Source organism: Cynocephalus volans, chromosome 11 (genome assembly GCF_027409185.1).
Source record: "Cynocephalus volans isolate mCynVol1 chromosome 11, mCynVol1.pri, whole genome shotgun sequence".
Lineage (NCBI taxonomy): Eukaryota > Metazoa > Chordata > Mammalia > Dermoptera > Cynocephalidae > Cynocephalus > Cynocephalus volans.
This window is the reverse complement of record NC_084470.1, coordinates 40,684,264-40,711,703: the sequence shown is the minus strand read 5'-3', so window position 1 is coordinate 40,711,703 and position 27,440 is coordinate 40,684,264. Positions and strand designations below refer to the sequence as shown.

Sequence of the window (27,440 nt, the reverse complement as noted above, 5' to 3'; positions counted from 1 at the left end):
GCTTCATAGAATGAGTTTGGGAGATTTGCGTCCGTTTCAATCTTTTGGAATAGTTTGTAAAGAATCGGTGTCAATTCCTCTTTGAATGTTTGGTAAAATTCTGCTGTGAATCCATCTGGTCCTGGGCTTTTCTTTGTTGGGAGCCTTCTGATAACAGCTTCAATCTCCTTTATTGTTATTGGTCTGTTCAAATTTTCTACGTCTTCACGGTTCAGTTTTGGGAGCTTGTGTGTGTCCAGAAATTTATCCATTTCCTCCAGATTTTCAAATTTGTTGGCGTATAGTTGTTTATAGTAGTCTCGAATGATTCCTTGTATTTCAGATGAATCAGTTGTAATATCGCCTTTTTCATTTCTAATTTTTGTTATTTGAGTCTTCTCTCTTCTTGTTTTTGTTAGCCATGCTAATGGTTTGTCAATTTTATTTATCTTTTCAAAAAACCAACTTTTTGATTCGTTGATCTTTTGAATTGTTTTTTGGTTTTCAATTTCATTCAGTTCTGCTCTGATCTTAATGATTTCTTTCCGTCTGCTAACTTTAGGATTGCATTGTTCTTGTTTTTCTAGTTCTTTAAGGTGAAGTGTTAGGTTGTTCACTTGCCATCTTTCCATTCTTCTGAAGTGAGCATTTAATGCAATAAATTTTCCCCTCAATACTGCTTTTGCAGTATCCCACAGGTTTTGGTATGATGTATCATTGTTTTCATTAGTTTCAATAAACTTTTTGATTTCCTGCTTGATTTCTTCTTGGACCCATATGTCGTTAAGTAGAATGCTGTTTAATTTCCATGTGTTTGTATAGTTTCCAGAGTTTCGTTTGTTATTAATTTCTAGTTTTAATCCATTGTGGTCTGAGAAGATACATGGGATAATTCCAATTTTTTTGAATTTATTGAGACTTGATTTGTGACCTAATATGTGATCTATCCTGGAGAATGATCCATGTGCTGATGAGAAGAATGAATATTCTGAGGTTGTTGGGTGGAATGTTCTGTAGATATCTGCCAATTCCAATTGGTCTAGAGTATTGTTTAGATCTTGTGTTTCTCTACTGATTCTTTGCCTAGATGATCTGTCTAATATTGACAGTGGAGTGTTCAGGTCCCCTGCTATTATGGTATTAGTGTCTATTTCCTTCTTTAGGTCTAATAGAGTTTGTTTTATAAATCTGGCTGCTCCAACATTGGGTGCATACATATTTATGATTGTTATGTCTTCTTGATGGATCAGACCTTTTATCATTAAGTAGTGTCCCTCATTGTCTCTTTTTATGGTTTTTAGTTTAAAGTCTATTTTGTCAGATATAAGAATAGCCACTCCAGCTCGTTTTTCTTTTCTGTTTGCATAGTAAATCTTTTTCCATCCTTTCACTCTTAGTCTGTGTGAATCTTTATGGGTGAGGTGGGTCTCTTGTAGGCAGCATATAGTTGGGTCCTGCTTTTTGATCCAGTCAGCCAGTCTGTGTCTTTTAATTGGGGAATTTAAGCCTTTAACATTAAGAGTTGTTATTGAAAGGTGTTGATTTATTCTTAGCATTTTATTGGTTGTTTGGTTGTCTTAGGTGTCTTTTGTTCCTTGCTTTCTGATTTACTGTTTGGTTTCTTTGTTTGTTGGTTCCTTAGGTTGTAGATAGTGTTTTTGTTAGCTTGTTTTCTCTTCATGAATGCCATTTTTATTGTACTAGCGGGTTTAGATTTTTCTTAGGTTTTTATGGCAGTGGTAGTTATTTTTCAGGAACCAAACCCAGTACTCCCTTGAGGATTTCTTGTAAGGGTGGTCTTGTGGTAGTGAACTCCCGCAGTTTTTGTTTGTCTGAGAAATATACTATTTGCCCCTCATTTCGGAAGGATAGCCTTGCAGGGTAGAGTATTCTTGGCTGGCAATCTTTGTCTTTTAGTATTTTGAAAATATCATCCCATTCCTTTCTAGCTTTTAGGGTTTGTGATGAAAAGTCTGATGTTAACCTGATTGGGGCTCCCTTATAGGTGATTTGACGCTTCTCTCTTGCAGCTTTTAAGATTCTCTCTTTGTCTCTGAGTTTTGCCAATTTGACTATGACATGTCTTGGAGAAGGCCTTTTTGGGTTGAATACGTTTGGAGATCGTTGAGCTTCCTGGATCTGAAGATCTGTGATTTTTCCTATACCTGGGAAGTTTTCTGCCACTATTTTGTTGAATATGTTTTCAATGGAATCTCCATTTTCCTCCCCTTCTGGAATACCCATGACTCGGATATTTGAGCGCTTGAGGTTGTCTGATATCTCTCTCAGATTTTCTTCCATGTCCTTGATTCTTTTTTCTTTCTTTTTGTCTGCTTGTGTTATTTCAAACAGCCCATCTTCAAGTTCAGAGGTTCTCTCTTCAACTTCGACAAGCCTGCTGGTTAAACTCTCCGTTGTGTTTTTTATTTCGCTGAATAACTTCTTCAGTTCAGCAAGTTCTGCTACATTTTTTTTCAGGACATTGATTTCCTTGTATATTTCCTCTTTCAGATCCTGTATACTTTTCCTCATTTCATCATGATGTCTAGCTGAGTTTTCTTGTATCTCATTCAGTTTCCTTAGAATTATCACTCGAAAGTCCTTGTCAGTTATTTCAAGGGCTTCTTGTTCTATAGGATCTAGAGTATGAGATTTATTAACTTTTGGTGGTGTACTTTCTTGATTTTTTGTATTTCTGGTGTCTTTTTTTTGGTGTTTATTCATTGTGGCAGGGGGTTTCACAGTCCACCGGTTTAAGACTAATGACTAACTAGGATGTTGCTGTGGTTGCCAATTTGGTATGGCTCCCGCCGTGACTGCTCAGTTGGCCTCTAGTGTCTTGTGTGTGTGGTCGCCTCGGGTCTTGGGCTTCTCCGGGGATCCACCTTTCTGGTCAGCTTGTACTCTGCTGGGCTGGTGGATCACGTACCACAGGGTGTGTGATCTCTGTTGAGCTTTCACTTTCTGTACAGGACTTCTCCCCTTCCGTGTGCTCTGGCCCAGGCTGTTAGATCGTGCAGTGGCGACCCCACCAGGTGTGTGGTTTCTGTCGAGTCTCCGCCTCCCTGGCCGCACGTCTCCCCCCTCTGTGCACACTGTGCTGGGTTGGGGCGTGTCTTCTGCACCCCTCGTCTATCAGCTGGGCCTTCAAGACCCTGCTCAGCACCGCCTCGCCCAGGAAGTCTACCAGGTTTCTGCTAGGCACAGACGACCGGTCTCTCTGGGTGCCTTTGTAGCACTGTGTAGATCTTTCTCGGGTCTTGTTCACCTTTGTATCCCCCCGGTATAAACCGAGTCTAGTGCCCGCCTGCAGCCTGCTCTCCGGCAGGTTCAAGCGGACCTGGGAACTCTCCTACCACACTATTCCCAACCAGAAATTCGTTAGGCTTTTTTCCAAACTGGTGGTCGCAGAGATGGTATCTGCCTCCCAGTAACAGGAAGTTTACCGGGGCCGGAGTCCAGGGTGTGGTGGAGTGACAGTCGGCCCGCCCGTACTTCCTAGCCCTCCCAAAACTGGTCGGGACGCCCCACACCCCCAGCCCTGCCAGAGAACCGTGGAGGGAGTGGGAGAGGAGGTCGGCCCGCAGGGTCCGGAAAGCCCCGCGCCAGGCCAAGCAAATGGGCTCAGTGATGGCCGAGCAGGGCGGAGCTGCCCGCACCTGGGAAAATGGAGGCAGCACCGGGGCAGTGAGTGGCCTGGTGGTGCAGGCGGGGAGCCGCGTGGGCATCCATCCCCCGAACAGAGCTGTGCCAGGGATCACTCACAGTGCTGTGCCAGGTCGGGCGCTCGCTCTGTCTCTGGTTTGTTGCCTTCCGTGTTCTCGGCGCTGCCGCCTCGGGCTGTTCAGTCGCGGCGCCGCTCGGGCGCTCCCAGGAATCTTCTTTAATGCCGGCCTGAAACCTCGAATCCTGGATAGGGCAGCTGGCCGCCTTCAGTGCGGCCCCAGCCTCCGGGATCCTGGCTGCATCCACAGCAGCCCTGGCGCCGTGTTCCCTGTTTCAAGACTCACTTTTGCAGCTAAGAATCAGTTCTTTTCCTGCTCCACACTTCAAAGCTGTTGCCTGTAAATGAGGCAGCCTCTCCTGCCGGGGGCAAAGTGGCGTTGAGCCCCCACGACCGGCCAGCAGCAGCAGTCCTCCCTTAAGAGATGGCCAGAGGAAGGTCCACAAGTTTCCCGGCTGCCTGAGGCCCAGTGGCCACCTTTTCCACCTCAGCTACTCCGCGCCAGCCGCCGCAGCCGCCGCCATCTTGAAACTCCAAGGTATGTTGAATTTTGTTGAATGTTTTTTATGCATCTATTGAGGTAATCATATGGTTTTGGTCCTTGGTTTTATTGATGTGGTGTATCACATTTATTGACTTGCATAAGTTGAAACATCCTTGCACCCCTGGGATGAATCCCACTCGATCATGGTGTTTAATTCTTTTGATGTGTTGTATTTTGGTTGCTAATATTTTGTTGAGGATTTCTGTATCTATATTCCTCAAGGATATTGGCCTGTAATTTTCTTTTTTTTTTAATTATATCTTTATCTGGTTTTGGTAATAGGATGATGCTGGCCTGGTAGAATGAGTGTGGAGACTAGCTTCTGTTTCAATTTTTTGGAAAAGTTTGAAGAGAAGTGGTGTTAATTCTTCTTTAAAGGTTTGATAGAATTCAGCTGTAGAGCCATCTAGTCCTGGGCTTTACTTAGTTGGAAGATTGCTGATTACTGCTTCAGTCTCTTTACTTGTTATTTGTCTCTTTAGGTTGTCTATTTCTTCTTGTTTCAGTTTTGGTAATTTGTATGTGTCCAGAAATTTATCCATTTCCTCCAAGTTATATATATTTGTTGGCATACAGTTGTTTATAATAATCTCTAATGATTCTTCATATTTCTGTGGTATCAGTTGTCATGTCTCCCTTATAATTTCCAATTTTTGTTATTTGGGTCTTCTGTACTTTTTTCCTTGTTGTTGTTAACCTAGCTAATGGTTTGTCTATCTTATTTATCCTCTCAAAAACCAACTTTTTGTTTCATTGATCTTTTCTATTGTTTTTTGGGGTCTCCATTTCATTTAATTCTGCCCTGATCTTAATTATTTCTTTCCATCTATTACTTTTAGGAATGGATTGTTGTTGTTTTTCTGGTTCTTTGAAGTGTAGTGTTAGGTCATTTAGTTGAAGTTTTTCCATTCTTTTGATGTAAGCATTTATTGCAATAAACTTCCTTCTTAGTACTGCTTTTGCAGTATCCCATAGGTTTTGGTATGATGTATCTTTATTTTTGTTAGTTTCAAGAAATTTTTTTATTGCCTGTTTAATTTCTTCTTGGACTTATAGGCCATTCAGGAGTCTATTGTTTAGTTTCCATGCACTTGAGTAGTTTCCAGAATTTTGCTTGTTATTCATTTCTAGTTTTAGTCCATTATGGTCAGAAAAGATACTATGAATGATTTCAAATTTTTAAAATTTCCTGAGACTTGTTTTGTGTTTTAGTCCGTTTTGTGTTGCTATAACAGAATTACCTGAGACTGGGTAATTTATAAGGAAAAGAAGTTTATTTGGCTTACAATTCTGGGACAGCTGCATCTGGCATGGGCTTCAGACTGTTTCTACCCATGGCAGAAAATGGCAGGCAGCCAGCGGGTACAAGCAGATCACAGGCAACAGGAAGCAAAAGAGAGGAAGCAAGAGAGAGAGAGAGAAGGTGCCAGGGTCTTTTTAAGCAATGAGCTCTCACAGAACTAATAGAGTGACAATTCACTCATTAAGCCCCTCTCCCCCAGGAAGAGCATTAATCCATTCATGAGGGATCTGGCCCCATGACTCAATCAGTTTCCAACACTGCCACATTGGAGATCAAATTTCTTTCTTTCTTTTTTTTTTTAAAAGATGACCAGTAAGGGGATCTTAACCCTTGACTTGGTGGTGTCAGCACCATGCTCACTCAGTGAGCTAACCGGCCATCCCTATATGGGATCTGAACCCGTGGCCTTGGTATTATCAGCACCACACTCTCCCGAGTGAGCCATGGGCCAGCCCGGAGATCAAATTTCCACATGAGTTTTGGAGTCGACAACACATCCAAACTCCAACATTCCGCCCCTGGCCCCCCAAAACTCATGTCACTCTCACATACAAAATACAATCATTCTGTCCCAACAGTCCCAAAAGTCTTAGCTTGTTCCAGAACCAACTTAAAAGTCCAAAGTCCAGAGTCTCCTCTGAGACCAAAAGCAAAAGTCCTTCCAGCTTTGAACCTGTAAAAGTCAAAACCAAATTTTTCTACTGCCAAGATACAATGGTGGAACAGGCATTGGGTATACATTCCCATTCCAAAAGGGAGGAATAGGCCAGAAGAAAGAAAAACAGGTTCCAAACAAGTCCAAAACCCAGCAGGGCAGACACTATGTTTTAAAGCTCCAAAATAATGTTCTTTGACTCCAAGTCCTGCATCCTGGGCACAATTGGGCATCTGGGCCCCCAAAGCATCAGGCAGCCTTGTTCCCACTGCTCTTCCAGGCACAGCCCAGTGGGCCATGCTGGTGCCTGTGGCTTTTCCAGGACTGTGTTGCATGTTACCAGTGGCCCTGAAGTTCTGGGGTCCTAGCAGCAGCCCTGCTGCATTGACTCTACTAGACATTTCCCTGTTGGGTGCTCTCTGTGCAGGCTCTGACCCCACTTTCCTGCTCAGCGTTGCTCTAGTAGATGGCCTCTGCGGTGGCTCTGCCCTCATGGCAGGTCTCTGCCTCAGCCCCCAGGCTTTTCCATCCATCCTCTGGAATCTGGGTGGAGGCTGCCATGCCTCCAGTGCTCTCAAGTCCTGCCGGCCTGCAGACTTAACACAATGTGGATGCCACTGAGGTTTCGGGCCTCTGCTCTCCAGGGCTGCTGCACAAACCACACTTGGGGCTGCTCCAGCTGGAGCAGCTGAGATGCAGGGAGCAGGATCCCAAGGGCAGCTGCACCCTAGGTCTGTCCTCCAGGATAACTCAGACCTTCTAGGCCTCAGGGTCTGGGATGGGTGGAGCACCCTTCCAGACTTCTCAAATGCCTGCAGGGCTTTCCTCTCATTTTCTCCACTATTAGCATCTGGCTGCCTCACCACCAAGATAATGTCTTTGGCAACCAGTTTATCTGCTTCACCCTTGCATTGTTCTCTGGCTCTCCGCTTCTTTACCGCATGGCCAGGCTGCAAAGTTTCCAAATCTTTATGCTCTGCTTCCATTTTAAATTCTGGCTTTACATCATGCTTTTGCTGCCATAACTCAGAGTAGGCTGTTAGAAGTAGCCATGCAGTGTCCTCAATGCTTTGCTGCTTGGAAATTTCTTCAGCCAAATGCTCTGGTTCACAACTCTTAAGTTCCAACTTCCACAAAGTCCAAAGGCATGGACACAGTGCAGCCAGGTTCCTTGCTATGGTGTAGCAAGGGTTATCTTTTGTCCAATTCCCAATAAGTTCCTCATTTCTATCTGAGACCTCATCATCTGCATGGCCTTTACTGTCCACGTTTCTATCAGCATTCTGCTCACCACCACATAAGTCTCTAAGACATTCCAAACGTTCCCTTGTCTTTTTCTCTTCTTCTAAATCCTCCAAACTCCTCCAACCTTTGACCATTACCCAGTTCCAAAGCTGTATCCACATTTTCAAGTATCTGTATAGCAACACCACACTCCTTGGTACCAATTTTCTGTTTTAGTCTGTTTTGTGTTGCTATAACAGAATTACCTGAGACCGGGTAATTTATAAGGGAAAGAGGTTTATTTGGCTTACAATTCTGGGACAGTTGCATCCGGTATGGGCTTCAGACTGCTTCTACTCATGGTGGAAAGTGGCAGGCAGCCAGCGGGTACAAGCAGATCACATGGCGACAGGAAGCAAGAGAGAGGAAGCAAGAGAGAGAGAGAGAGAGAGAGAAGGTGCCAGGGTCCTTTTAAGCAATGAGCTCTCACAGAACTAATAGAGTGACAACTCATTCATTAATCCCCCCTCCCCCAGGGAGAGCATTAATCCATTCATGAGGGATCCACCCCCATGACTCAATCAGTTTCCAACACTGCCACATTGGAGATCAAATTTCCACATGAGTTTTGGAGGGAACAATACATCCAAACTCCATCATTTTGTGACCAACATATGGTCTATCCTGGAGAATGTTCTATGTGCTGAGGAGAAGAATGTGTATACTCTAACGGTTGGGTGAAGTGCTCTGCAGATGTCCGCCAGGTCCAATTGATCTAACATATAGTTTAAATCCTGTGTTTCTTTGTTGATCTGTTGCCAGGAAGATCTGTCCAATGCTGAGAGAAGGGTCTTCAGGTCACCCACTATTACTGTGTTAGCATCTATTTCTTTTTTTTAGGTCTAAGAATGTTTCCTCTACATATCTGGGTGCTCCAGTATTGGGTGCATACATATTTATGACTGTTGTGTCTTCTAACTGTGTAGATCCCTTTATTATTATATAATGGCCTTCTTTGTCTCTTTTTATGGATTTTGGTTTGAAGTCTATTTTATCCAATATAAGAATAGCTACTCCTGCTGGTTTTTGATTTCTATTTGCATGGTATGTTTCCATCCCTTCACTTTTAGTCTTTATGTGTGTTTATAGGTGAGGTGCGTCTCCTGAAGACAGCATATAGTTGGGCTTAGCTTCTTAATCCAATCAGTCAATCTGTATCTTTTGTATGGGGAATTTAATCCATTTACATTTAGGGTTGTTACTGATAAGTATGGCTTTACTCCTAACATTATATTACTTTTTGTTTAGATGTTAAAATGTCATTTGTTTCTTTCTTCCCCTTTTATTTTTCATCTTCAACATTAGTTGGATTTTTGAAGTGACATGATTTACGTTCTTTCTCTTTCTCATTAGCATTTTGGTTTTAATGGCAGGCTTTGCTCTTATAAATCTGTGATAGTGATTATCATTTTTCAGATTCTGGATGCAGGACTCCTTTGAGAATTTCTTGCAGGCCTGGTAGTGAGGTAGTGAACTCCCATAATTTTTGTTTGTCTGGGAAATACACTATTTCTCCCTTGTTTCTGAAGGATAACCTTGGTGGGGTATAGAATTCTTGGTTGACAATATTTTTCTTTTAGTATTTTGAATATATCATCCCATTTTCTTCTGGCCTGTAAGATTTCAGTTGACAAGTCTGCTGTGAGTCTGATGGAGGCTCCCTTATAAGTTACTTGATGCTTTTCTCTTGTTGCTTTTAGAATACTCTCTTTACCTTTGAGTTTTGCCAGTTTGACTATAATGTTTCTTGGAGAAGATCTTTTTGTATTGCATCTGTTTGGGGATCTTTGGACTTCCTGGATCTGAAGGTCTGCATCTCTCACTATACCTGGGAAGTTTTCTGTTATTACTTCCTTGAATGGGTTTTCAATGCCTATTCCTTTCTCCTCCTCTTCTGGAATACCCATGATTCAGATGTTTGTGCACATGAGGTTGTCTGCTAGCTCTCTTAAATTTTCTTCATTTTTTAAAAATTCTTTTTTCCTTCTTTTGGTCTGCTTGGGTTATTTCAAAAAGATCTCCTCAAGGTCTGAAATTCTTCTCCTGCTTGCTCTAGCCTACCACTCAAGCTTTCTGCTCTGTTTTTTTATTTCATCGAGTGAATCCTTCATTTCTAGGAGTTCTGTTACATTCTTTTTTAAAGTATCAACCTCTTTGTAAATTTCCTCCTTCATATCCTGGATACTTTTTTTGGTTTCATTGTGTTCTCTAATTGATTCTTCTCTTACCTCTTTGAGTTTTCTTAAAATCAGTGCTCAGAATTCCTTCTCAGATATCTCAAGGGTTTCCTGCTCTATAGAATCTGGTACTTCAGAATTACCATATTCCTTTGGTGGTATCTTGTTTCTTTTATCTTCTTGTTTATTTTATTATTATTAGATTCAACAGACAATAATTTTTCTCTTGAATTACCACACAAATTTGTAAACAATTACTCTTTCTTACTCATCTCATTGAGAACAATAAGATATAGTTTACAGACCAGCTCTGGTCCATGGACTTTGGCACTGTCCTGGGAACAGTACTGCCTTCACTGAGAATGATCGATAAAAATAAAGCAATATATAGAAATGTTAGCTATTATTATATTTATAATTTTTGGTTCTAAATATCCCTTAGCAGAGATGGAAATAATTCCATCCACATTAACAGTTCTACACTATCTCTCATATTCCTTTCCAAATCTCCAGATGTACACAAATGTCCTAATTCCTTTCTTTTATAAATAGCAACCTTGTCTTCTATGATGTTAAATTCCTCCGTGCAAAGGAGCATCGTTATTTAGCCAGTAAAAAGTCCATGTTCCATTTACAAGCCAAAAGGCAAAAGGACAAAACCAATTCTGATTTTTAAAATCAGATTCATAAGATGTTCATATTCAGATTACAAAAATGATGCTCATCTCATTGCCTAACCATCTACAGACATTCTTTTCTATTCCTCATTCACCTTACCTGGGCCCTGCCCCAATCCCATCACTCAACACAGGAAATCTGACCATAGGCTTTCCCTTTCATCACAATTTGTTTTCTTTTCATACTAAAATATTATATGTCCAAAGAATTTGTTTTAAATATCAACACTTTGTCTTTTTTAATGGTGTCCTGTAAGATCCTTATTAGTTGAAGAAAATGCCAAGGTTCATCCTATCCCAATCATATCTTTTTTTTTTTTTCTAAATTTTTATTTTAATTGAAGTGATTTTAGTGTTTCAACATTGAGAACAATATTTGCTGTTAGATTTTAATAAATAGTCTTCATTATATTTAAGCAGGTTTCCTCTTTTTCTTTTTTCCAATCATATCTTTGATAGTAAGTAAACACCCCCTGCCTAAAATATTCAGAATAATGTGTTAAATTCTTTTAATTCTTTAAAAATGCCATTGACTTTACTTTTCATTAAAAAGATTCTAGGCTCAGAATAGTCATTCAAATGACTGATGTTTTTCTCTACTTAAGTTTAAGGGAGAATCCATATTAAGCTGTGAACTTTATTTAAATTTTCCACGAGATTGTATATGTTACAGTAACATAGTATGTAAGGAAATAAAATATTTTAGTATATAAGTGTATTATGTGGAATATAATTTAAATAAAAACAATTCTTTACTTGTCCACTTAAAATTTTCAATTGTTCTAACTTCTGATAATTGTAGAACACTAATATAACTAAATATAAATAATAATTTTGTAGTGTCAATCTAAGAAAGGAAACATATACTCAACTAACGTTTAGAAGAAAAAATAGGTTATATATGATTTTGCTTTTAAATAATTTAATGTTCTTTTAAAACAGTATTAATCATATGGAATTTGAAGTTTAAGTGTTTTATATAATAAAACATGAGCTTACTCTTTTCTTAGCCACCACAGCAACTTTGTCATCTGCTTTGGATTTATCTGTAAGATAATAAAATATGGCTGCTTCAAAAAATCGCCTATGCTTCTGTTCAAATAAATACAGTTACATAACTAGAATTTTCTACTTTCTCATGATAAAAAATACAACTCAGCTTCCCAGAGTTGAGTAATCCAAAAGTGATAGATAATATCAGGGATTCAATTATTATTTGACAAACCTCCTCCCTTAAATTTGATTGGTTGGTTGAATGTCTTCAAATTAGCATCTAATATATCTAGTATAGGTTCTGGTCACCTTATGTGCTCTGGAGTATATAAGATCTAGAATTAAATCTCAGCTACCTCCACTAGCATATATACTACATGCCTGACATGGGATAAGGACTTTTCACAGACAACATCTTGTTTAATCCTCATGATAACCTTGCAAGGTATGCAGTATATTCTCATTTTACAGCTGAGAAAGTTGAGGCTAAGCTAAATTAAATACCCTGCTTGAGGTCATGCAGCTGGGCCAGACCCATCTGATTACAAGCTTCTAATCTTTTCAGGATGTCTGCTGCCTCCATTCGGGACCACTAAACAGCCAACAGTGCCTCAGAGAAAGACTCAGCAAGAATAAGGACTATAATTACCTTTTCTCATTCTATCACTCTTAAAACCAGAATAATTAGTAATCAAATAGTTGATGGCATATTGTTCCAGAATACTATTTCGATATGTGCAAAAGTATGTATGTGTATATGTATATATTGGTAAAAGTTTTTGGCATGAAAAATAGAAACCCAGAGGAGCAGGTTATTATATTCATATCTACAACTGCCTGGTCACATGTAAACTGTCCTCTTTCCTATATCCAGCTGCATGGTGGAGATGATTCCTCCTTTTGGAACATACTTTCTCCCCACTGATGAATGGACTAGGCCATCCACCATTACAGATGATTCCTCCAACTAGAAAAAAATCCCCACTTCTTTTGCAAATGCATAGTAATCTAAGGCCATAGAAATTTCTTCCTTGTAGTATGGTTACTTCTGCATATATCTAAGCACTCTGCAAGACTAGACTATTATTCCTCAAAGGCAGGGACGACATTTTATATGCAGTAGGTGTTCAATATTGTTTAAATTAATAAGTGTACATGTATTTTATCCAAAGTCTTAACATGAATTTGAAATATACATTTTACCCAAACAAAATTTATTAAAATATATTAAGCATTTACTTGGTATAAGCTACTATACTAAATAGTGTAAGATATAAAATAATGTATATGCTCTCAGACACTCAGTTTCTTTATTAACAAATCAGGAACAATAATTATTACTTCACTGGCATATTGTGAGATCTAAATAATATAATCTATGTAAATAGACCTCCTAAAACAATGTCTGACAGATAATAAATCAACAAATGTTCAGTACCATTTTAACTAATAAAGACATTATGGGGTGTGTGTGTGAGTGTGTGTGTGTAATCTTAACCTTTGGAATACTATGAAAAATTGTTTAGTGATGATATATTTCACTATTGTATCATCTTTTTAGGTGATTCCACCATTCTTCAATCTAAATAATTATTTTAGTCTTTTTAACACAGTTATATATAATTGATGAGTAACAATGAAACAGCAAAATGTTTCAAGATATAGGAAAAAATAAGATTATTAAAATCTCATAATGTATTTTAGATTCAAAAAAAGGCCCAGTGTAATTACCTTATGGTAATTACAAGATAGAATAAGTTTTGTTTTATCTAAAAAAAAAAAGAAAAAGTGAATTTTTCCCTTTGTTCTTTTGAAGACCTCTAATAAGAATAATCATCATGATTAAATATCAATCCTCACAAACAGTTAAAATGGAACAAAAAAGAAACTGAAATACTAAAATTGGATCCAATAGACCCTGATGGTATATAGAGTTAATAAAAATAGAATGAATATTTGTTATGTTTCTCCTCACCATATATTTCATTCTTATGTAAATTTTCTAATATGGAGATGAATTGGGAACAGAAATATCCAAACTGTTGTTCAAGGAAATTTTTATGTTCCAAAGCTATAGAACCATCTCCCAATAACAGGAGAATATTCAGGGGAGTATCAACCATGCTGATTTTCAAACGCCAAGGAAAAATTTCAATGTAATTCTGATGGTTTCTCTTTTTTAAATAATTTTTTAGAGCTTGTCCACTCATGACCTCTAAAAAACTTTGTCAGTTGTAGTTCTTTAAATGAGACAGCTGAGAGTATGTTTTTAAAATATAAAATAAAAAGCTTCCTAGCACCAGCAGAAGAATTACTTAGTTGAAGTAATAGTTAATACAACAAAAACAGCACAACTAAATCATGTGGTCAGGACTTTGAAATTTGTTACAGTCTGATTGGGTCTATATTTAAATATCATTTAATGACCCTGCATATTTCAACCATGAAAGTTGCATCAAACATAACAGTGACCAATTTCTGCAGTGTAGGAAGAATATAGGCTAAATATTAGTAGTAATTATTCCCGGGTTGAAGAATAAATTGTTAGGTAAAGAAATCCTCGAAGTTGCTGGGATGAAACAAATGTGTTGCTGCTAAGCTACTTACCTTTTGTGAAATACCTGAATAATAGCTAATTATCTCTCAAAATTACTTTTGAATACAGTAAGAAGCTGAATATGGTACCAGAATCCACACTGAATGCTAAGCAGACACAAAGATTAAATTGACAATTTTGGAGATAGTGAATAGTGAATATGAAGCTAGTAAGCCTGTTACAACAAAGATTGAACTCCTGGAAGTCTGTTCATGCCCCTCCAGTTTGGCTACTTCAGGGAAAAAATGAAAGTATTTAGGCACATGGCTCTCAACAATTAGGCTCAATTACCTCAAATTCTACATGTAGAAATCATCAGACTTTGAGCAAGAAAATGAGCTGTTGCTGCAAAGCCAATCAGAAATAACCCCTCTCCAAAGTCTCTTGTCAGGCAAGAATGTCAAAGGACCCAGACACCAATAGCCTGGTACACACAGCAGTAGCAAAGACATAATTCCAACCTTACTGAGAGAGCAAGTCTACTGCTAGTGGGAAATAGATGGAATATAACTTTAAAAACTCAATGACTATTATTTAAAAGTATTAATGCTTAAAAAAATTAAATGATTCAAATCCTGTTGTGATTAAATTGTATATATATAATCTGTGCGAGGCATAAAATTGTATTTGTGACAATAGAGTGGGTCCAAACTTTATTGCTAATAAACAAAGGCATTACAGGCATTACATATTCAATCCAAGGAATAAAACCATATTTGTGGTAATAAATGTCTCTTCTCTCTGGTCTCAGAGTAAACCAGAGTAGTGTGTTTGTCATTCTTTTTCCACTCTTTTCAAATCTACCTATGTGCTTTAAAACCTTAACTTAGGTGGCTGAATTAATATTTAAATGTTTTCTCAATAAAATGTTTTCACATATAAGTCTTTTGGAAATACATATATTTTTCCAATGGAGAAAAAAAATCAGTGTTATTTTAAAATTCAATCAGTAGCAAAGGGCAGATCTTCCCATAGAATAATGTTTTAGGACTTAAGGTAATAAAGACAGAAGGGCCTTATAAAAATTACTATAATCACTAACCAGAAAAATTTAAAACATATTTAAGTTTATTAAAAATTATTCTTTTTATGTGACAATCATATCCTTTTTAGAGTTAATAATATCCTACATATTATAATCTTTTAGACAAATTCATTAAAAAAGCTGTCTGTAAATTATAATATTTACAATTCAAGAGAACTTCTTTGAAAATGAATTGAATGAAATATTATCATATTTTTTCACCTAATTAAAAATGAATTGAAGCTTATCTATATCGCTGCCTTAAATAGTTTCAAAGGACAAAATACATGCTATTAATTAATACAATTTATTATTATTAATTCAAACCTTTCCAATGAACAAAGATATACTATTTTTCTATGAGGAGAAAGAGACAGACTTTTAAATGTGCAAACATATTTTAGAAAACATACATTTGAGTAAATCCTTATTTTGGAGTGGTAAAGAAAAAAATGTATATACCCTGTTTTGATAGGCAGCACATTTCCAGTCTTTGTTCGTGAGAATATCCATAGAGTAGGTATGCTTCTTGTAGTGCACTTTTATACCACTTCTTTTTATTCTTACATTTCCCTGGCTATATAAATACAGAAAAAGAATAAGATTTATTTTTAAATATATGATTTTTTTTTAAAATCCCCTTGATTTAACTATTGATCTGGGACTAAATCTAATTTGGAGCATTGTACAATATATTTCTTAGACTTTGGTATCTGATTATTATTTTATTATTATTTTAGAATTTAGCAAGGTTATGGGAATTTTACAAGTTGGAAGCCAAAAGGGTCAAATGCTTGGTTCACTAAGATAATATTATAATATGATTCATCTCACACTTAGAAAGTTACAAAAAGTTAAGGCCCCCAATGTAATGAAGTAATCAAAATTAATACATTTTATTAAAATAACATTGATTCCCTTTTAAGTGACATAGCAATGAAACTAAAGAGGTAGAAACTGAAAAGCAGGATTCTTATCTAAGAAAATTAATTCCATTTGCACCTAGTTTTGGAGTAATGGCAGATAATGATATGTTCATTTTTAAAAAAAAAGAAAAATAGAATTAAAAAATCTCTGAGTTAAAAATGAGTATAAAATTGTTTAGTCTAATATTTTTTCCAATGTTATTTAAAACTTGCCAAAAAAGTTTTTATAATGTTTTTAAATGTTACAATTTATAAAATGCATGCTACCATTTTCTTTTTGGAAATGTTACCATCAAAAAGAATATGGATATTTATTCTATTAACTCATATTTACCACCTTAATATAAAGATCATATCTTTATCTCAGATGTATAAGATAATTCACCCTTTACACAGACATGTAAATCTATATAACACTCATATTCAATAAATTAGAATAAAACTGTATATTTAAAGCTTTTCTCAAATGCCATCATATTCTTAGAGGCCCCAAATTAATACATAATACTGTCACTTAATGATTTACTACATTTGTTCCCATTATGCTTAATACTGTCATTTAATGATTTACTACATTTTGATTTGTATTAAAGTTATTTGTGCTCATGACTGTCATTGCCCATAAAAAGAAAAGTCCATGAAGACAGAGGCAATAAATAATATTTTGTCTAGGTTTCTTCCACAGTAGCCATTTGCCTAACACCTCGTTGTATATTATTATAAGCATTTAGAAAGTGGTTTGTTAAATTGCATTTGGTCCTGGGCACAGATTAATTTGGTATAAAAGCAGTGAAACAATATAGTCAAACAAAAAACTACTTTTGTACACAGAATCTATAAATTTCATGTAGTAAGTTCTATCATAGGAAAAAAGATGAAAATATAGGCGGATACAGTTCAATAAACCTTAGAAATTTTAAGTTATTTTAAGACTAAGCTAGCTTTGTAGACTTAAGACTTTTCTGCAAATTCAAATGTTATCCTGATGTTAAGAAATAGTGAAAGATCACCTAAAAGCTTATATAGCACTAAACAGTTGCTATACTATTCCCTATAAGGAATAGTATAAGGGAATAGCACAAGAAAATATTTAAGGAAATTTCCTGAGAAAAATTAGTGTGATACAGCTAAAATAAACTTTGGTTACTTAGAACTGAAAGCTTTGTTTAAAATGTTGTGTCTGGAAGTCTTTAAGAACTTATCAGTAGGTATGTGCCACCTAGTGGTAATACAAATTAACATCTAAGTAACTCTAAAAACTAAGACTTATTTTATAAAGAACTTTAAATTCCAGAATTAGGCTCAACTATGCATTATATTTTAAAACTAGCTTTTTAAAAATTGACAAAGTGATAAGTGCAAATTCTAACAGTATAGAAGGTACCTTCCTTCCCATCCCAGGTATTGTTTTTCACAAAGGCAACCATTATTACCAGTTTTTAAAAATAGTCTTCCAGATAAACTGTATGTGTTTACAAGCATTTACATAATTGTATTAGTCCGTTTTGTGTTGCTATAACAGAATTACCTGAGACTGAGTAACTTATAAAGAAGAGAGGTTTATTAGGCTTACGATTCTGGGACAGCTGCATCTGGCATGGGCCTCAGACTGCTTCTACTCATGGCGGAAAGTGGCAGGCAGCCGGCAGGTATAAGCGGATCACATGGCAAGAGGAAGCAAGAGAGAGGAAGCAAGAGAGAGACAGAGAGGAGGTGCCAGGGTCTTTTTAAGCAATGAACTCTTGCGGGAACTAATATAGAGCGAGAACTCACTCATTAATCCCCCCTCCCCCAGGGAGAGCATTAATCCATTCATGAGGGATCTGCCCCCATGACTCAATCAGTTTCCAACACTGCCACATTGGAGATCAAATTTCCACATGAGTTTTGGAGGGGACAACACATCCAAACTCCATCAATAATTTATATAAATATATATGTTTACAGAAGGCTATGAATAGTTATACTAGTATATATTTGAGTTTTTCAATTTTCTTGCAGATGGGTTAATTTATTGATTGAGTCAACATCTTCTAGACCCTCAGGATCTATCACTAAAAAATAGACAAAGCTTGCATTATAGCCTGTGAGAACAGATAATTTATGACAAGTATAACAAATAAGTAAAACCTACAGTATATAAGAGGTGATAAGTACTATGCAACAAAGAAAAGGTAAGGCAAGGTAAGGGTGATCACAGGTGCTGAGGGGTGGGCAGTAGAGTGAGTGGTCAGGCTAACTCTCATTGAAAGGGAGACATCTGAGCAAAGACCTGAAGGAAGTCAGGGAGTTAGCCATTACATATCCAAGAAAAAAACACTCCAAGCAGAGAAAAAATCCTCTAAGGTAGGAAAATATAGGTGTATTCAAGAAGCATCAAAGAATCCAGGGTGGCTGAGTCTGAATGATGAAGAGAGAGAAAAATAAGGAATGATGTCATAAAAATTAACAAGGACCAGATCATGGAGGTCCTCGCAAGCCATTACAGGGTCTTGGTCTATTACTCTGAGTGAAATGGAAGCCAATGCAGAGTTCTGAGCAGAGGAACAACATTTGATTTAATGTTTCAAAACAATCATTCTGGTTGCTTTGACAAGAGGCAAGTGTGGAAGCAGGACAACTGGTTAAGAGATTATTGCAATAATCCAGACAAGAAATAATGGTGGTGTGCACCACTGTGGTGAAAAATGTTAGGACTGTGGATATAGTATGATGACAGAGCAAAAAGAATTTCCTGATCAACTAAAAATTGTGAGAGAAAGGGAGATGACTCTAGGACTTCTGAAGTGAATGAGTAAAACGGAATTTGCTATCTACTGAGATGGGGCCAGCATCAAAGAAAGTGAGATTTGGGGGAAGATCAAGAATTCAGACATGCTGAGCATGGGGTATCTCAAAATGAAATCCACATGGACATGTTGAGTAGCAGTTGGATGAGAAAATTCAGGAGAGAGAACTTAACTACAGATAAAATTTAGGAATCACATCACCCCCCCACACACACACTATTTAAAGCCACAAAACTGGATGAAACAATCAAAGGAATGAGTAAATAGATGCATGTATACCCACATATGTGATGTGTATGCACCATTATTATTATTATTATTATTGGCAGCTGCCTGGTACAGGGATCCAAACTCTCGACCATGTTTTTGTAACACTGCACTGTAACCAACTGAGCTAACTGGCCAGTCCCTGTACCATTATTTGACAAATGCCATAGTGATGGATATTTAGGTTGTTTCTAATATTATGAAATTTTAAACAATGCTGCAATAAAAAAAAAATTGTCCATGTGCTATTTTGCCCATGTGAGCGTATATTGCAGGATAAGTTCCTAGACATTGAATTACCAAATTTAACGTATGTATATTTTAAATTTTGGAAGCTATTATGAAATAATAGCTACTGCTATTGGAGCTTTATTATGCCTTTTACATTTTATAGGACTAACTCCCTCTTTCTTATTCAATTTTATTATAAATTTTAGAATTAATTTGTTTTGTTAAAAGTCCTGGTTTTTTATTGAGATAGCATTAAAATTAATTTAGGGAGAATTGACAACTTCCATATTAAATCTTCCAAACCAAGAAAAGGATTACATCTCTCCATTTTCTCAGGTTTTGTTTTCTATCTCTTAGTGGCACATTAAAGATTTATTCATATATATCTTGTATATTGCTTCTTTAGGCTCACTCTATTGTATTAGGTATGCTTTGTTGCTATTACAAATGAGAATTGTAATCCTTTCATATTTACAAACTAGTTACTTCTGTATAGTAATTTCATAACCTGACATATGAATAAGTTTTCTTATTGTTTTTTAGTAGATTTTCTATTGTTTATAAGCTTTTTCATCTGGTTCCATGGCTTTTCCAGGTATACAACAACATACTAATAATGTGATTTTGCTTCTTCCTTTCCTGTATGTGTACTATTGCTTCTTCTTTAGCTAATTATATTAGACAATTAGATGAAGACAATATTAAATAATAATAGTAATCTTATATACTTAAAAAAATCCAAATTTTCCCACCCGAACAACCAGTTTCTCCTCAATTAAAATATTCAGCCAAATGAGTTCATGTACTTTTTAAACATGTTGAAGTGATTCACATTTATTTAACTGAGTTATTGTGCAGAGGCTACTCCCAAAAAAGTCGGTTTGTAATCTTAGCTCTTTGAGATACCGTCAGAATCTTTCAATTGGAATCTGCCAATGAAAGGCTTCTGGATTGACAGGAGAGAAACAAAGATGCAGTATCTCACCAAACATAATAGATTCATTCAATATATGGAACACTAGGACAAACTTTGTGAAGGATGAATGAAAATAATGCTTGAATGAATTACAGTAATATTGTGATTAAGTTCAATTTTAAAATACTAAAGTATTTAATGAGCTAAATGTTCAACTTGAAAGTTTGCATTTTGGAAGCAAAGTTAGGAAAGAAAACAATGCTGTTTGCTAATAAGCCCAAACTGAGGCTAAATATACTTTTTTAAATAAAACAAACACATATGTCTTTTGAAAGTCTGAAACATTTATGTTTACCTTTCTAGCCAGAAGTCAAATACATAATTAAGTTCAGATTTAACAAAGATTTGTTCAAAGCCAAATACTAGTCAAAATATGACTCAAGATTAAACAGAAAGTAACTGCCATTCAAATTCACTTTTTCAACTGGAATCTAGATGTTTCTTAACCCTTGGCTAAAATCTGCAGCAGGTCCTGTGACTTTTCTGCTAACACTCAAATAATAAAATGTTCTCCAGTTACTTTTTGTCCTCCAATATTAAAAAACTAATTTTGTCTACTCATATGTAAGAGACAAAATTCTCAACTCCATTTTCAGTCAGAGCTCCTGTGCTCCACCAGCTAGGGGCACACTTGTCCTCTTCATGCTTCTCCTTCTCTCCCCACATCTTCTGGCTCCTCTGGGGTTGAAAGGGAAACAGAAGAGAAATGACGGAAAATGTTTTTATTTGTCTACTATTATGGCAATCTGGGATTGGGTGCTTTCTGAGCTTGAAGTGTTTTTATAGTGGGTATGTTGTGGATTTTTTAGAGAACCCTGTCTCTCAACTAGGAACATCTTACTGCAGCTCCCTTGACAGGGGTAATAACCTTTTTTTAGCTGTTTGCTTTCAACCCATATCCAATTATCATTTTCTGCAACATTCTGCTTAGGTTGCAATGTGGACAGGAAGACCTCTTGAGTGGAGACCCTTTTAAAATGACCCCCGACTCTTTTCCCATATTGTTTGTATCATTGTCTCCGAAAACTGTGGGAATGCTAGCCATACCCAGTGCCACCATCTTTCTTCAGTTGCAATAACCAGAAACCTTAACCCTGTAAATTCTTCAGGAGGAAGCTGGACACTAGTATGCTATGTCGCTCAAGCACCAGGGTACATGCATCAAAAAACCTCTGCACTACACATGATGTAAAGGAAAATGACTATCCTTCCTTTTCCCAAGATGGGAGGAAGAAGGAAGGTATAGGGAAAATACCACAACATAACAACATTTCCTCTAAGAAATTTCTATATATTCAAAATCAATATCCTTACGTATATTGAGTTAAGGAAATCAGGCCAGTTTTGGCACCTCCTTTGTAAGTCCTGCATACATACTCTTGTACCTCATTTTGCAATGTAAAAATAATCACTTTTGTCCTCAGCTTGAAGTCCTAAAGACACATATCTTTCACTAAAACCTGGGTATATCTAATAATTTTAGAACTTTCATATTAGCTTATTTGCCATCCCAAAACAAAACACAGACAAGTTCTAAAATACAATGCTTTCTTAAGAAGAAACTTTTCAAGGCAGCTCTTCAGTAAACTTTTAAGGAGCTAAAAGCTTACAAAGTCAAGGATTAAGACCAGTGACTTTAGTTAGATGACAGTATAGGAGGGGGTGGGCACCCTGATCTTCAAATTTCCTTAAATCCTCTGATCCATAGAGAGTATATTACATCCTTTATTATGTCTATATTAATTTGGCAACTTGAGTTTTCTCAGTTTTGTTAAATTCGGGGTGGAGGGAAAAAGAAGTACTCATCACAGAAAAAGAAGAAAGATATTTAGTCTAAAAATTTGTGTAAACTTATGAGTATAAATAAGATGATCCTTGATAGTTGAATAAGCATGTAAATGTTTGGAGCAAGTATGAAGTTTGAGACTAAACAGACAGCTAGACAGGGAAAGATAATGCCCTATGTCTGAGAAAATTCCTAACTATGTCCAAAATTGAAAGTTTATACATCACTGTCATATGTTTTCTTGTTTCAGTCAGGTGTTATTGTCCAGCTGAAGGCCTTAGTATTTTTTCACTTCCTAGGGTTTGAGGAGGAAGTTGAATGTCCCTTCTCAGTAACTTTTGACGCACTGAGTAAGGTTTGTACTGTCACTGCATACTAATACGGAGTGGCAAATTCAAGGAAAAGAATACATATGTGTTTGTCAACCCAGTAAGGCCAATGGAAAGAAATCTGCAATCTGGCAGAAATTCATGTCTTCTGTTGCTTTGCATTTTAAAAAATTTGATCTCAGTCATTTTAGGGCCATCTTTTACTTTCCCCACTATGTGTCTTATTCCACTAATTTAAGATTCATAAAGGCATTGAATTTTGTCTGTTTTGTTCACTTCCAAGCCTAGAAGAGTCTTAAATAACAGCAGTTCATTAAATATTTATTGAGTACTATAAATAGACATATTTTGTCCTAGGTGGCATGGGTAAAGGAAAGGAGATGATAATGAAAGGCTGCTACATTTTAATCTAGAATTATGTATTATCCCTACAAAGATAAAAGAAAAACTTACAAACATGATGACTATCTGGTTTTATGGTAATAGTACTTCTAAAATAATATAGAACTTCATTTTTTGTATAGAATTCAGATCTGTAAAGTACTTCCTGAGTCATTGCTTTATCCTATGACATTAGGAGCATTTTTGTCTTGAAAAAAGATACGCCTACTTGCAAGCACTAATGTTATGTAAAAAATAATACTAATTTTAAAACTAAAGTAACAATCAAATGTTTCTTAATATGACCTATTTGGAGGACATAACCCTTCAGGTACAACCCTTCAGGTACAATGACAACATCCATAATCTAAAAGTATCAATTCAAATTTTGCTTACATTAATATTAAACTTAACTGCAAACATAAGTACTTACAATCTTTAGAAGATTTATCTTTTAGACACAATGTGGAGCATATATTAAGAACTATGGAAAACTGGAATTGTAAGTACTTAGAAACTGTTTTATTGAGCTTCATAAATTCATTGAAATGACTTCAAATATTGACCATAACTTTAAATTATTTCTTACATAATATGCCTTTAGAAACATGGGGCTATAAGTCATAGATTTCATGATCTAAAGAGATACAAAATGATTACACTTTGGAATGCATCTCCACTAAATGTTTGAGGACCCAAACTACCTATTATAAATGCTCTGCCTGGAGATTTATGCCAATTGCTGCTATTTATGCATTCAGAGTTACAGTGTAGCTCACTGACTCTAACCTTGTATTGCACTGATGCATCGTTCTATTTAATATTGTGTCAAAGCTATCACTCTTTTCCTGTTGGGCAGATTGTTTTCACTTACAGCAATTCAGCAGAAAGTTAATCACAAGGATATCTTGTCTTCCTTAAATTGGATTTCTGCAACAGCAACTAGTAATCTAGACAGTTAGAACATTCCTGTTCCTTTGATGCAAACTAGAAGATAGTCACATTACACTGATGTGCACCACAGAAGCTACAGCTTTCGTCTTCTTGGCTTCCTAAAAATATCTGCCTTCCCTCTCACCTGTCATCTTTAACAGAGGTTCATATAATCAACTTTGGATTACTTAGAAAGCTTATTCAAATTATTGAATACTTCAAGCAAATATTTTAGAATATTATAAACTTGTTGCTTATTGTTTATTTTTAGACATAAATAGTAATTTTGCTTACTCTAACTCGGCAGAATTTTAATATCAAAACAACTTAAGTCTCCCACTCTCTATGTCACTGAAAAATGTGAACCAGTAAAGTTGACAAAAATATAAAATGTCTAGCTCTGTTTAGTGTGAGATTCTTTACATCAGACTGAGAGATAATATGAGATCGCAATGAATGCTAGAGGAGAAATTAAGCAGAAAAAAAAGAATAAGGAAATTTAAGAGTCAAATCTTTACAGTGTAATTCCATTACTTAGCTTGAAATACTGGAAATTACCAAAACTCCTGAGTACTCCCTGCAACATTGGGCGTGAGGGTAGGAAAACAAGCAGGTTAACATAAAATGGCCCCAACTGACAAATCAGAAAAATCACAGGATGCTAGACAAGCTTCTTATTAACCGAGACGTTAACATAAATTTATTAAGTATTTTGGATATCTTAGCTCTTTTCCTATCAAGATGGAAAAGACAACTGCTACATACTGCCATTTTTTTTAAAAAAAAAAGAAGCCCTAGTCTGACATTTCAGGTTGGTCCACTACCTGGAGGGATATCCTTTAGAAAAATAATTTTGTACCACCAATACGTCAGTCAATTAGTGTGAGGCCTGAAATTAGATCTTGAGAAGAGAAAGTAACAGGGCTCCAGCTATCACAGCAGGGAGAAAATCAGGCACCACCAAAGAGGAGAGCATGTTTTAAAGGATAAGGGAGTCTAATGTCACAATTTTGCCCATGATTTACCTGGCTTCTTTAGTACCACAAACTCATAAATACATTCACACATTCCACATAATAAATGCAATAAACATAATATACATTTACACAAATATCTTCTTTAGCTAATTCCAGTAAACACAGAGAAAATAGGTATTTATAGGGAGGTAATCTGCTGTAGTGGTTCTTGAGATTCACTGAGAGAAGTAGTTTCAGGAATATGTACTTTTTTATTTAATCAAAATTGATTATACATATTTTTGGGGTCCAACATTGAGATATGTTGATCAAATCAATATTCCTAGCATATACATTGTTACAAATCGTAATTATTCTTTATGCCCCTTGTCCAATCTCTCCCCATCCCCTTCTCTCTCCCCCTTCCACCTCTAATTACCCTACATTTCTTCTCTCTTGAAAGAATAATGGTTACTTTGTTGATCTGTTGCCTAGATGATCTGTCCAATGCTGAGAGGTGTGATCAGGTCCCCCAATATTATCATAGAGCAGATGCTTCTGTCACTCTGAAATGAGCTTTGTGGACAGAGACATCCTCTTCTTTTCTTTCCCTCTGCTGGTGACTCTCCTTGTCCTCATTGCATTCCAGTGGCTGGTGGACCATCTGAGTGGTGGTTGTGGCGTATAGCCACTTTCACAGCAGCCATGGTTATTGTGGTGGCTGTGGTGGGCCACCCACATGGAGGTGATGTTTTTACATGCTCCTTGGTGCTAGAAGTGTACCAGGTTGTGGGAGGGGAGTCCGGTCCCCTTCTACATGTCCCGGGTCCCCAGGTGGGCCCAGAGGTGCTAGTGTGGCGTGCCCGGTTGTGAGAGGGGGTTCTGGTCCCTGGCTCCATGCCTCGGGTCACTGGGCAGGCCTTGATGCGCTGGCACGGTGTGCCTGGTTGTGGGAGGGGGTTCCGGTCTCCTTCTCCATGACTTGGGTCCCCAGGCAGGCCCCAAGGTACTGGCGTGCTGTGCCTGGTTATGGGAGGGGGTCTGGTTCCTGGCTCCGTGCCTCCGGTCCCCAGGCAGGCCTCAAGGCACTGGCGGAGTGTGCCTGGTTGTGGTAGAGGGGTCCGGTCCCCTTATCTATGCCTTGGGTCCCTGGGTGGGCCCCGAGGCACTGGTGTGGTGTGCCTGGATGTGGGAGTGAGGTCCAGTCCCCTGCTCCAAGCCTCCAGTTCCCAGGCAGGCCCCAAGGTGCTGGTGGTGTGCTGGGGCTGGAACTAATTTTGTCCTCTGCTTACTTCTAAAACGGGGGAACTTCTTGTGGGAACCAGTACTTGACCTCTGTGATTGAGCTAAATTGCTGCTTTGCTGCTATTTCCCTAGGGAACGCTTTTTGCGCAGCTCAGGGCTTAATGGTTGACCTTATAGATACTTCAGGATCTCCAGAGACCTGGTGGATCTGGGTGGTGTAGAAACTCTGATCTGGGCCTGAGTTTTTTTTATCAATCTGCACCCCATGCAATTCTCCATTCCCGACCAGTCTCCTCTGAGTGGTCCTGTGCTGATTGGGGGGCAAATCAGCTGTCCTTGCTGTGTCCCAGTGTTCCCCTGGTGGGCCTGTCTCCCCCACCACTCATACTCCAAACACTTCCCATGGGATGGGCCATGCGCTGCTCCCTTGCAATAACTCACTGTCCTCTAAATGGCTCCCTTTTTTCAGTTGTTTGGCTCCTTGTTCCTGCATTGGTCCATGGGAACCCTATTAGTGGTCTTGCTGTCCTAGGGGCCGCCAAGACCCTCTTCCTTCCCTGCTGTCTCCAAGTAACTCCATCTGAAGGGCACAGCTGCAGCTCCTGCTGGCTCCTGCTCCATGCACTCATCAGCTCCAGCCTTAAAGTGGCCACGGCCCAAAGTCCTCAGAGCAGTATTTTTTTCTCTCATTGTGGTTTCTCCTGCCTTCATGAACTCTGTAGGTCTCTCCTCCTCTTCCCCTGAGCTCCAGTAGCCCCAACTTAGCTGATGTTACATTTTTTTAGTTGTAAATTGGTTGATTTGTGGGATAAAGTGATGCTGGGGACCATCTATTCCACCATCTTGGCCAGATGAAGGAATATATATTTTTACAGAGCTTTATAGCAGAATGTGATGATCAGCAAGTCTGGGAACCAATAGTAGAGTAAAAGAAAAAACAAAAAAACCCCCTGGTATCAGGATACCAACATTTCTATTAATAATAATCAGTTACTGCTAACATTGTGAGAAAATGAAATAAACCCTAGCTAGGTTTTAATGATAGCATGAAGAGCCCCCAAATCCATGGCAAAGAATCAATACACTAAACGTGAAGAGAACTTTCACATCTTTGCCCAACTTTTAAAAACCTTGGTTAGGGCTGGCCCTGTGGCTCACTCAGGAGAGTGTGGCGCTGGGAGTGCCAAGGCCGCGGGTTCGGATCCTGTATGGGGATGGCCAGTCCGCTCACTGGTTGAGCATTGTGTGGACAGCACCGTGCCGAGGGTTGCAATCCCCTTATTGGTCAAAGAAAACCCCAAAAAAACCTTGGTTAAAAGTTAAATTAGTTAATCAAGTTGGCTGGATTAACAACAGGAGATCAATAAAAAGGCCTTTGTGGTTTTCTAGTCTATAGATGATAGTGTATTATGAATTTGGTATGCTTATTAAGATTAGAAGCAGATGGCCCAATGTAAATTTCAAGCAGATAGACATAATATAAAAACCTGGGGTTTGTAATCATAGACTTGGGCTTGAGTACCAATTCTGCTACTGTGTGACCACAGGCAAGTCACTTAACCTAAGCATCAACTCTCTTAGCAATGAATGAAGATCAAATGAGATTATCATTTGGTCTCTGCAGTCTAAGAAAATGAGATAGGAACTCTATTCACAATAGGGACG

At 37.6% G+C, this 27,440-nt stretch overlaps 1 protein-coding gene across 1 annotated transcript in view; it reads right to left on the bottom strand.

Moving 5' to 3' along the window:
- The window catches only part of ZCWPW2 (zinc finger CW-type and PWWP domain containing 2), a 172,734-nt gene that overhangs the window by 40,219 nt on the left and 105,075 nt on the right, over window positions 1-27,440 (bottom strand). Inside the window, exons 4-5 of the mRNA XM_063115455.1 lie at window positions 15,419-15,533; window positions 11,343-11,389 (exon numbers count right to left, since the gene is read on the bottom strand). Coding sequence (XP_062971525.1) covers window positions 11,343-11,389; window positions 15,419-15,533 — 162 coding nt within the window. The remainder of the gene's footprint in view (window positions 1-11,342; window positions 11,390-15,418; window positions 15,534-27,440) is intronic.